General features: G+C 62.2%; 2 protein-coding genes across 5 annotated transcripts in view; one reads left to right on the top strand and one right to left on the bottom strand.

The window, feature by feature from the left end:
• The window catches only part of C8G (complement C8 gamma chain), a 618,926-nt gene that overhangs the window by 424,415 nt on the left and 182,511 nt on the right, over positions 1-12,000 (top strand). The window lies entirely within an intron of this gene.
• The window catches only part of EXD3 (exonuclease 3'-5' domain containing 3), a 96,834-nt gene that overhangs the window by 77,876 nt on the left and 6,958 nt on the right, over positions 1-12,000 (bottom strand). For 3 of the 4 annotated variants that reach the window (XM_017505468.2, XM_037730283.1, XM_017505466.2), the window contains exon 2: positions 7,787-7,855. In XM_017505468.2, coding sequence (XP_017360957.1) covers positions 7,787-7,841 — 55 coding nt within the window. In that variant the 5' untranslated portion in view covers positions 7,842-7,855. Of the gene's footprint in view, positions 1-4,431; positions 6,118-7,786; positions 7,856-12,000 lie in introns of those variants that run through there. The other variant, XM_037730282.1, reaches the window with a different exon arrangement.

Raw genomic sequence — 12,000 nt, 5'->3', positions numbered from 1 at the left:
TCAGTGTTGGTGGTCTCCCCACCCCATGTCAGTGTTGGTGGTCTTCCCCACCCCGTCAGTGTTGGTGGTCTTCCCCCCTCATGTCAGTGTTGGTGGTCTTCAGCCCTGCTCATGTTCTTCTGGTCCTGCCCTCCAGGTGGGCAGGGTCTGGGCCCCACCCCCTACCACTCCAGCTCCCAGGGGCCTCCCTGCCTTGCCACTGTGCCCTCAGACAATGCCCAGCCAGCAGCCGGCACGGCCCTAGAATCCCACAGAAACATGGGGTGGGCCAGGCCCCTTCTCTGTGGACTCCACCATGGCCCCCGGGCCTGAGAGTCAAAGCCAGGGCCCGATACACCCTCCCAGCCTCCACCCTCCCTGTGACCCAGACCCTGCCCCCTGGGCCTGAGGCTGCTTCCTGAGTACCCAGCAGCCTGCCTGGGAGTCCCCCGTGGCGCCGCTGCCCCTCTGCCCCCGTCTGTTCACTGTGGCCTTGACACAGAGTCCCAGGGCAGTGGCCGCTTGGGTCTCCTTCCAGGCCGTGGCTTGTAGATGATGGGCACTCCACGGCGCCCACCCCAGCCATTCCAGGGCCGTCTGCGCACTCACGGTGCTCACAGCCCACACGACTGGGGAGCCCCGGGTCTCAGGCCAGAGCTGGAGGCACCGCAGCGGGTGTGGCCGGCCGAGTCTCTGCCCCGCCGGGCTTGGACACGGCCATGCTCACACTCGTCACACAATCACTGGCTTCCTGTTCATACAACAGAAGAAAAACAGGATGTCCAGGGGCGGCTTCTGTCTGAGCCAATGAGACAAGTGAGCTCTGTGAGCCCCGAGGCCCAGCAGCGGGAGGACGGGGTGCCTGGGAGGGCCCCGGGGGACACACCTCACTCAGTACATAGCACCCCAAGTCATGGAGGCCTCGCAGGGGCAAGGTGTCTGAGAGGAGCAGGTGGGGGTGTCCATGAAGGGCAGGTGGGGGTGTCCGAGAGGGGCAGGTGGGGGTGTCCGAGAGGGGCAGGTGGGGGTGTCCGAGAGGGGCAGGTGGGGGTGTCCGAGAGGGGCAGGTGGGGGTGTCCGAGAGGGGCAGGTGGGGGGTGTCCGAGAGGGGCAGGTGGGGGTGTCCGAGAGGGGCAGGTGGGGGTGTCCGAGAGGGGCAGGTGGGGGTGTCCGAGAGGGGCAGGTGGGGGGTGTCCGAGAGGGGCAGGTGGGGGTGTCCGAGAGGGGCAGGTGGGGGGTGTCCGAGAGGGGCAGGTGGGGGTGTCTGAGAGGGGCAGGTGGGGCTTGGAGCTGATGCTGAGGGACCTCCCAGACCCGCTCTCCGGCCCCAGAAGCCCCAGCCTGCCCTCCCTGCGGTCACCCCTTTGTGCCTTTGGTTCCCAGTGTGGACTTTCGGCCAGCGCTCTGCGGGTGGCTTCTGGCCCCGTATCTCCACCCCTAGGCCCAAGTTCACCGAGTTCGCCAAGTTCATCAGCGCCGCACCGACGCCTGGGACCTGCTGACGGGAGGCTAGACGCCAGGTCTGGGATACTGAGACAGATGGCTCCCGCTGGGAGGTGACCCTGGACCTCACTCCTCGGGATCATGTGAGTGGGGCAGAGCAGGGCAGCTGTGTGGCAGGAGGACACCCCAAAAGAAACTCAAGCTCACAAGTAAAAGTCTCACCATCCCCCCAATGCGGCTTCACATCTTGACCCTGCGCTACTTCTCCCTGGGGGGCCCCAGCCACCCTCCCCAAAACGTGCCCAGGAGGGCTCAGGGACTCCATGGGGTTGGCCTGGGGGTGCCCATCAGATGCGGCCAGGACGGCTCCACCCTGTCCGCGGCAGTCCTCAGGTCAGCCTGGCCTCAGGGACCCCCCGCCCAGCCGATGGGAGTACAGATGGGGAGAGCCCAGGGACGCCACTTCCTCCAAACAGCACTAGCTGATGGCCGCCTTTGCTCCGAGACAGACGCTCCAGGAAGCCCGGCTGCGGAGTGGGCTGTACCGAAGGCTGTTGCTCTCCACACTCCACCATAAAGGGGAAGGGCAGAAACGGGGACTTTTGATCCGTGGGACTGGGGGCACAGAAGCCCCAGGAACTGAGGCTGAGCCCAGCAGCGATGCTGGGCAGTGGACACTGGGCAGTGGACACCCAGCCTCCGGGCAAAAAGCCTGCGATGCATGGTCTCCACAAAGCCCCTGCGTGGGTGTCTCCTGAGGCCCGGCTCTCCTCTTGGGGCCTGGGTCACAAAGCTCACACAGCCAGTCTGCAAGGCTGTCTGGCACCTGCCAGCAGCATCAGACCACAAAGTGCTGAGCGAAGGAGAGCCGGCCACCCGGACCAGACCCCAGGCGCTGCAGTGACCTGCTCCTTGCCCATGGGCCGGGCACCTGCTGTCAGCTCAGCGCAGCACCCCACTGGGTCAGCCCTCTGGCCACCCGCAGACAGCAGAAAGGGCCAGCCCACAGCATCTGCTCCCCTCAGAGACCCCACGGCACCTCCCACGGGCGGGGTCCGAGAGGATGCACCCACCCACCACACACTGGGGCCTCCGTCCCTCTGCTGAGAGTCTGGGTCCCGGAGGCCTTCTGGCCTCCAGGGGCAGCTGAGACAGGGGCCACCCCCTGCAGCCCAACTGTCTCTGGTCTCAGGTTTCACCCACATCCGCCTGTGCTCAGCTGCAGGCAGGGCAGGGGACACGGTAAGGATGGAGGTGGCGATGAGACCCCTAGCCCAGTGGGCGGCGTGCGTCCTCCACCCTGGCTCACCCGAAGAGGACCTCCTGCATCCGCAGAGTGGGGTGCCCACGACCCGGAGGCTCACATCTGGGGAGTGGGGTGCCCATGACCCAGAGGCTCACATCTGGGGAGCGGGGTGTCCAGGACCCTGGAGACCCAGCATCTGGCCCGGGAGCCCCTGCTCTGTCCATCAACGCAGCAGCCCGCAACCCCAGCACGGCACCGTCTCTCACCGGTCACGGGTCCCCTCACTCTCAGGCCCACTCATCTGCCTCATCCGTGCAGCCGAGGGCCTTGGACACAGAATCTGACCCAGCCTGAACCCAGGCTGCCTCTGCTGGGAAGGTGGGATGAGGTGGGAGCCCTGGACCCTACAGAGAGGCAGAGAGGGAGAGGGCTATACCAGCCCAGGGCGCAGGAGGCAGATGCCACGCAGAGAGGGACAGAGAGGGCTCCAGATATCATTCTGCAACCTCAGGTCAGAAAATCTGCTGGGAAAAAGATCCTACCTACAACAGGAGTCTTGAAGATGATGAGCCTGTCTTCAAAAAGTAACAGGCCAGGCGCAGTGGCTCACACCTGCAATCCCAGCACTGCGGGAGGCCAAAGTGGGCAGATCATCTGAGGTTGGGAGTCTGAGACCAGCCTGGCCAACGTGGAGAAATTGCGTCTACTAAAAATACGAAAATTAGCCAGGCGTGGTGGTGGGCGCCTGTAATCCCAACTACTCAGGAGGCTGAGGCAGGAGAATCACTTGAATCCGGGACGTGGGGGTTGCAGTGAGCTGAGATTGCGCCACTGCACTCCAGCCTGGGTGACAGAGCGAGACTGTGTCAAAAAAAAAAAAAAAATCGGATCAGCCGGGCGCAGTGGCTCACACCCATAATCCCAGCACTTTAGGAGGCCGAGGCGGGCAGATCACGAGGTCATGAGTTCGAGACCATCTTGCCAACATGGTGAAACCCCATCTCTACTAAAAATACAAAAATGAGCTGGACATGGCAGCACACGCCTGTAGTCCCAGCTACTCGGGAGGCTGAGGCAGGAGAATCGCTTACACGGGAGTCGGAGGTTGCGGTGAGCCGAGATCGGGCCACTGCACTCCAACCTGGCGACAGAGCAAGACTCCATCTCTAAATAAATAAAATAAAAATTACACAAATAAATAAAAAAGAGAAAGACAGCAGTATGTTCTCGGTGTTTTACATAAACGAACCCTTTGAATATTCACAAAGAAATGAAGCGCAGTCTTGGTGTTAGAATCACCAGTCAGCGAGGTCCGTGACGTTGCCCGGTCACACAGTGAGGAAGCTCGTGAGGCCTCTCTGCTGGTAGCAGTGCGGGGCCTGTTTTCACGGTTTTATGAGGCCAGCTGTGACCTCCCTCCTGTCTCCCTCAAGTCCCCCACGTTGGCTCTGCAGCCCTGGGGGCAGAGAAAGCCCCACCCCCTGCCAGCCGCGCCTGGGCAGGCCCCGGGCCAGCTCAAGGCCAGTGGGCGCTGAGGGCAGGGGTTGGGGACACGGTGAGGGCGGCCTAGAGGTTGTGGAAAAGAGCCTGTGACCCCGGCGTGGGACGACGACAGACCCGTCCACAGGGTCCTGTAGGTGGGTGGTGCCTACGCCTCTGGGCGCCCGTGGTGGGGCGGAGACGGCAGGCGGCCTTGGCAGCTTCTCCTTCCCACCCCCCCAGCGGGGCCTCGGCCGCCACCATCCTCAAGCGCCCCCACCCACCCCCGGCCACAGTGCCCCAGTGAGGCTTTGAGAGGGAGGCGCCTCCAGGAACCTGCACCTTCACGGTGTGTCACGAGCGTAACGTGTTCATCACGGAGCCCCTCAAAGACGGCCTTCACAGGAGAAGCGGCCTCTCCTGCGGGCTCTGCCTGTCCACCGCCGTGTCCACCCCGGGCGGGTGCTGAGGAGCCCCTGCCTGGAGTGTGGACGCTGGATGTGGGGCTGGCCACAGCCCCGGCCCCAGGCAGCAGGCCCAGGATCAGGGAGCCCAGCGCGACGGGGAGGGAGAGGGGACCCAGGACAGCGTCCTGGGGCTGCTGCATCTGCAGAGGGCAGGGCCTGCTTCTTCGGTGCTGAGCCGCAATTTAACGCCGTCTGTGGGACTCTGAATTTCCCAAGAAAGGCTCCGGCTCGAGCGCCCCGGGAAACCCGGAACCAGGTGGACACCGGCGACGCGGCCTTCCAGCCTCAACTCCGCCTGCTCACCAAAGGCTGACGCTTTAGGAGGAAAGGAATCTGTGAGTGCCGTGGACATTCAGAAGCAGAATGTTTTTTGGCCTTGGGGAGGGAGAGAGGAGCTCAGCGCCCCTCTCCTGTCCCCTCCCTGATGACACCCCCTGGCCCAGCCCGGGAGGGCCTCTCCAGAACAGGACACAGGTGGCCACGGAGACGCTCCTCCAATGACCCGGACCCAGGCACTCTAGCCTAAAAGGAAGTCCAGGACAAACCCAGGCCCACTGTCCGGGGCACAGTCCCGGGGGCCACAGACAGGATGGCCCTGCCCAGTGACCAGCACGGCACAGACAGGTGAACAGGCAGCGAGGCTGGGCCAGCACAGGGGCCAGGACACCTCCCGGGAAGAGGCTGACCCAGAGCCTGAGTAGAGGAGCCTGCTAGGGAGGCTGAGCTGGGGCCTCTGGTGGGGCTGGCCTTGTTGACAGAGTTGGACACACCACATCAGGGCAGGTGCCTGAAGTGGCACAGGGAGGGTGGGGGATGTGGCCATTCTAGGCACCAGCCTGTTCCAAAGAGCACCAAGGCTATTCCGGGCGGGCCATGTCTGTTCCAGGGAGCTCCATGTCTGTTCCAGGGAGCTCCATGTCTGTTCCAGGGAGCTCCATGTCTGTTCCAGAGAGCACCAAGGCTGTCCCAGGGAGCACCACAGCTGTTCCAGGGGGCGCCGTATCTATTCCAGGAGCGCTGTGTCTATTCCGGGCGGGCCATGTCTGTTCCAGGGAGCTCCATGTCTGTTCCAGAGAGCACCACGGCTGTTCCAGGGGGCGCCGTGTCTATTCCAGGAGCACCGTGTCTGTTCGGGAGCACCGCGTCTGTTCCAGGGGACACCGTGTCTGTTCCAGGAGCGCCATGTCTATTCTGGGGAGGCCTTGTCTATTCTGGGGAGGCCATGTCCATTCCAGGGGGCACCGTGTCCGTTCCAGGGGGCGTCGTGTCCGTTCCAGGGGGCGCCGTGTCCGTTCCAGGGGGTGCAGTGTCTGTTCCAGGGAGCCCTGAGAGTGTTTCAGGGAGCGCCGTGTCTGTTCCAGAGGGCGCCGTGTCCGTTCCAGGGGTGCAGTGTCTGTTCCAGGGAGCCCTGAGACTGTTTCAGGAAGCGCCGTGTCTGTTCCAGGAGGGCCGAGGTTCTTCCTCAGTTGTGCTGCTGGTGGTGCACTTTGAACACATCCCACTCTGCTTAGGTGGAGAAAAGGCTGTAGATGCCATGGCCACCTGTGCAGGGAGCTGGCTCTGTGCCAAGGCGAAGCCCAGCTGCGGCGTGCTCCCTGGCCCCCAGGGCGGCCTCCAGGGGAGGTAACAGGGCCTCATCCCACACAGGGGCTGGCCTGGGGCCCACAGAGGGCCTCAGAGGAGGCGGCGGATGAACGGAAAAGTGAGGGGTCTAGGCCCATCCCGAGAGGGCCAGGTGGGTGGTCGGAGCCCCACGGGATGGACAGGGCTGTGCCTGCAGAGGGGCAGCGTCCACACCAGCCCTGCCCAGCTCAGAGGTGGCCCTCCCCTGGGATGCTGCGGCCTGGCTACCTCAGGGAAGGTGACATGCCCGGGGCACCGCCATTGCCCTCAGCATGAGCCAAGCCGGGAACGCAGAAGAGAAAGGCAGAGAGAAAGCCCCGGGAGGGTCCGGGGCTAAGGGCGCAGCCTCGTGGGATAGGGAAACTGAGGCAGAGAGCCTTGGCCACTGCCACATGGGAGCGGGGCTTTCACAGGGAAGAGGGCTGTGGCCCTGCCCTATGGAGGGGCATGTGCAGGGTGGGCCTGGGCAGAGGCCGGGGGTGGCGAGTGAAAAGGCAGTAAACCCACACAAACCCAGGGTCTACAGCCGGGGCCAGGCAGCCAGGCTGGGCTTTCAGCTCTCGCTGCTGTTCACAAGGACCGCAGGGTGGAAGCCGTGAAGGGGCCCTGGGTCCTACCCCCATCTGCCCTCAAAGCCCCGGCCCAGACGGCTCCCATCGGGGCCCAGCCGAGCCCCTCCCAGGAGGCTTCCACCCAGCCTGGCCCAGGCACAGAGAGCAGAGTCTGGGGCTTGGGCTGACCCCCTGGCACTAGACAGCCTCCGCTCCCCCCCAGCCTCCGCTCCCTCCGAGCCTCTGTCTCCCTCCCAGCCTCCTGTCCCTCCCAGCCTCCGCTCCCTCCCATCCTCTGCTCCCTCCCAGCTTCTGTCTCCCCAACCCGACCCAGTCCCCATTTTGCAGGGTCTGGGTTTGCAGGAGTGGCAGGGAGGGAGGCCGGGTGGAGCCCTGCGCCCTGGGTGGCACCTCCCCTCGGGCTACGCAGGGATGCCACTCCTCTGCTTTGTCCGTGGGGGAAGGCACTTCTCATTTCTCTCTCTGACCTGGAAGGTGTTGGGAGAGCAGACGCCCTTAACCCAAGGGATGAAGAATGGCTCCATTTACAGAACTTGGATCGCTGAGGGCCACACAAGAAACTGCGGGTTCCCTGAACCCCAGGAGGCAGTGCTGAGCACCCAAGGGGGTTTCGGCCCTCCGCCTTGCATCCCGAGGGACACAGGGGACCAGAGCTACCCCTCAGCGGCCAGCCCTGAGCGGCTGCACTGCCCCCGCCGCCTCCCTCGGGACGCTGTCACAGGCCTGGCGCCAGGCCACCCATGCTGGGGCCCGAGGGGGCAAGCTGTCCTGAGAACCCCTGAGTACCACAAGGCCACGGCAGGGCCTCCAGACTCACAGGGTCCCATGCCGTGGACACTGTAGAGAGGCCCACAGCTGGGGATCGGCAGCCAGGCCCTCGTCACCGAGTACAGAGTGGGTGACACTTCCCCCCAAGCACCCCACGCACCTCCCCCCACAGTCCCAAGGGGACTGGGCACCATCCGGCTCAGACTCACCTGTGCAGCGGCGCGCACCAGCGGCGGGGTCACCAGCAGCGTCTCCTGGGTCCATCCTTGGGGCTGCAGCTAAGGAGGATCTGCAGAAATGGACAGATGGGTGGGGTCCCTGAATGCAGAGCCCACTCCAACAAGCAGCCCATGCCCGCGGCCCCTGGAGGTGGTGGAGGGACCTGGTGCCTCAGGGTGCCCCAGATGGGGTCCCCAGTTGCTGGGCACTCTCCTCTCCCGGCTGGGATGACGGCCGCCAAGTTTGGACCCTGTGTTCCCATTCCACGCCAAGCCGCCCCCGCTTTCAGCCGGGAGGGCGGGGGGTAGGAGGGGCCCTGGGGAGGGCTCGGTAGACAGAACCTCTCGGGCATGCAGAGGGGCCTGTTCTCCAGGACAGCGTGACCCCCCCATCACGTCCCCCTCAGGCTGTGTGTCCTGCCGCTGGGGGAGCCACACGGGAGGGAGGTGTTCTCCCTCAGAGGGCAAGGGCGCCATGGGACCTGCTGCCCCTGCAGGACAGGGACCTCGGAGTGACGCCCTTGAGGCCGGCCCAGCACACAGCTCCATTAGGGTCCAGGCGAACTGCAGGCTCCCCCAGAGTATTTTTTGTTTTGTTTTGTTTTTTTGAGACAGAGTCTTGCTGTATTGCCCAGGCTGCAGTGCAGAGGTGCAATCTCGGCTTACTACAACCTCCGCCTCCTGGGTTCAAGCGATTCTCCTGCCTCAGCGTCCTGAGTAGCTGGGACTACAGGTGCCCGCCAACACACCCAGTTAATTTTTTGTATTTTTAATAGAGACGGGATTTCACCATGGTGACCAGGCTGGTCTTGAAATCCTGACCTCAGGTGATCCATCTGCTTCGACCTCCCAAAGTGCTGAAATTACAGGCGTGACCCATTGTGCCCGCCCTGTTTTTTGTTTGGTTGGCTTTTTTTAAGACGGAGTCTCACACTGTCCCTCAGGCTGGAGTGCAGTGGCACAATCTCAGCTCATTGCATGCCCTGCCTCCGAGATTCAAGCGATTCTCCTTGCCTCAGCTTCCCAAGTATCTGGGATTACAGGCACTCGCCACCACGCCTGGCTAATTTTTTTGTATTTTTAGTAGAGGTGGGGTTTCACCAAGTTGGAGAGGCTGGTCTCCAACTCCTGACCTCGTGATCCGCCCACCTCATCCTCCCAAAGTTCTGGGATTACAGGCGTGAGCGACAACATCTGCCCTTTTTTTGAGATGGAGTCTCACTCTGTCGCCCAGGCTGGACTGCAGTGGCACAATCTCAGCTCACCACAACCTCTGCCTCCTGGGTTCAAGTGATTCTCCTGCCTCGGCCTCCGGAGTAGCTGGGAATACAGGCACCTGCCACCACACCCAGCTAATTTTTAGTAGAGGCGGGGTTTCACCCTTTTGGCCAGGCTGGTCTGGAACTCCTGACCTCAGGTGATCCGCCCTTCTTGGTCTCCCAAAGTGCTGGGATGCCAGGCGCTCGTGAGCCCCCCACACCGGACCCCGGGGAGTGTTGTGGATGCAAAACCCTTATCTGCAGTTACAGGGCTCACCTCCTCCTACCTGCTTACATGGCCGCATAAAAAGGCTTTCTTCCAGTGTGTGGCTTCCTCTGCCTCGCACACGGCGCTTAAACTCCAGATCCCAGCGCGGGCGCCGCCTCCCCCAGGCAGCCCTTAGGCGGGGCGTTTCGGAGCCACACGCGGGCACGGCCTCTCCGTGGCCTTCGGTCGCCCGGGCCGCGGCCAGCACGCACCGCTGGGCACACAGCACAGCCTCCGGGCCGTTCCGCGGCGCGTCTGCGGACTCACCGCCTCGGAGGCCACGGCAGCCGCCCCGCGTGGGGCTGCGATCTCCGGACTCCGCTCTCGGGGGCGCGGCTGCCGCTCTTCCTTCGCAAACGGCGTAAACCCGGACGACAGATCTTAGGACGTTTCTGGCAGCGTGAGGCCGCGTTTCCCCACCGCAAGGCCGCGCCCAAGGCGCCCCCAGCACCGCGGCGCCCCCCACCCGAGCCCGCCAAGCCGAGGGGGCCGCACCTGCAGGACGCGCGGCGGGAGGACCCCAGGCTCCCAGGACCCTCAGCCCCAGCGCTGAGAATGCATTGATGGAGACACCAGGGGCCACCAGCGCAGCCACGAGGAAGGGCCCCATCAACACAGCCGGGCCCAGAACGGCCACAGCTGAAGACCTCGCCGGGAGGAAGGCTGGCTCCAGAGCCCCCGCCAGATCCCCTCCGCGACCCGGGGAGCCGGAGAAGGACCGCCTCCGGGCGGGGGCCGGGTCCCACCCAGCTTAGGGGGCTTGACAAATGCCCTGGGCTCTCCGAAGAGCCCCTGACAAAACGTGAAGACACAGGCCCAGGTTCAAGGAACTCGGCCAGAAGCTGAACAGCCACCGGAGCCGAAAACAACGTTCTTCAGAGGATGATACCTAAATCCAGAGTGTCCACCATGGACGATTCGGTGCCTAACAAAAACCACAAGACCTGAAAAGAAACAAGAAAATACGACCCATAATCAAGCCGAGAAACACAAAAAACAGAGAACAGAAAGCAACTTTGAGGCAGCCCTCAAAGTTGTTGGTGTTAGCAAAGACTAACAGCGATCGCAGCCGTGCTCAGGAATGAACAGAAAAGACCTTCACAGAGTTAAAGGAGGCCAGGCGCAATGTGGGAGGCCGAGGCGGGAGGATTGCTTGAGCCCAGGATTTCAAGACCACCCTAGGCAACATGAGGAAACTCTGCACCAAAGAATTAAACATTAGCTGGGCATGGGGCTCACACCTGTGGTCTCAGCTACTCAGGAGGCTGAGGGAGAAGAGGTGCTTCGCTTACAGTTCCACATGGCTAGGGAGGCTTCAGAATCATGGCAGGAGGTGAAAGTCACTTCCTACATGGTGGCAGCAAGAGAAAATGAGGGCCGGGCGTGGTGGCTCACACCTGTAGTCCCAGCACTTTGTGAGGCCGAGGCAGGAGGATCACCTGAGGTCAGGAGTTCGTGACCAGCCTGACCAACCTGGTGAAACCCCGTCTCTACTAAAAATACAAAATTAGCCAGGCATGGTGGTGGCACCTGTAATCCCAGCTACTCAGGAGGCCGAGGCAGGGGTTGCAGTGAGCTGAGATTGTGCCACTGCACTCCAGCCTGGGCAACAGAGTAGGACTCTGTCTCAAAAGAAAGAAAGAAAGAGAGAAAAAATGAGGAAGCAGCAAAAGCAGAAACCCCTGATAAACCCATCAGATCTCGTGAGACTTATTCACTATCATGAGAATAGCACAGGAAAAACTGGCCCTCCTGATTCCATTACCTCCCCCTGGGTCCCTCCCACAACGTGTGGGAATTCTGGGAGATGGAATCCAAGTGGAGATTTGGGTGGGGACACAGCCAGACCGTATCATCCCACCGTAGCCCCTGAAAATCTCATGTCCTCACACTTCAAAACCAATCACGCCCTCCCAACAGTCCCCCGGAGTCTTATTTCAGCATTAACCCAAAAGTCTAGCCCAACGTCTAATCTGAGACAAGGCAAGTCTCTTCTGCCTATGTGGCTGTAAAATCAAAAGCAAGTTAGTTACTTCCGAGATACAGAGAGGGTACAGGCATTCCATAAATACAACCGTTCTGAGCCGGGCGCAGCGGCTCATGTCTGCAATCCCCACACTCTGGGAGGCCAAAGCGGGCCCCCCAGCTACTCGGGAGGCTGAGGCAGCAGAATCGCTTGAACCCAGGAGGCAGAGCGCATTGCAGTGAGCCGAGATCCTGTCATTGCACTCCAGCCTGGGCAATAAGAGTGAAACTCGGTCACAAACAAAACAAAACAAACAAAAAAGATTCCAAATGGAAGAAATTGGCCAAAACAAAGGACTTACACAGCCCAGGCAAGTCAGAAATCCAGCAGGGCAGTCAAATTCTTAAGCTTGAAAATGATCTTGCTTGACACCTGTCTCACACCCAGGTCATGCTGATGCAACAGGTGGGTTCCCATGGTCTTGGGCAGCTCTACCCCTGTGGCACAGCCCAGTCCCACAGCTGAGCCATGTGCCGGGGGGGACACATGAACTCTCACAGGTGAGCCAGGTGCTGGGGGGGACACAGCACAGTCCCACAGGTGAGCCAGGTGCTGGGGGGATACAGCACAGTCCCACAGGTGAGCCAGGTGCTGGGGGGGACACAGCACAGTCCCACAGGTGAGCCAGGTGCTGGGGGGGACACATGAAGTC

Source organism: Cebus imitator, unplaced genomic scaffold, assembly GCF_001604975.1.
Source record: "Cebus imitator isolate Cc_AM_T3 unplaced genomic scaffold, Cebus_imitator-1.0 Scaffold339, whole genome shotgun sequence".
In the NCBI taxonomy this organism is placed as follows: Eukaryota; Metazoa; Chordata; class Mammalia; order Primates; family Cebidae; genus Cebus; species Cebus imitator.
This window is presented reverse-complemented; position numbering and strand designations above follow the sequence as displayed.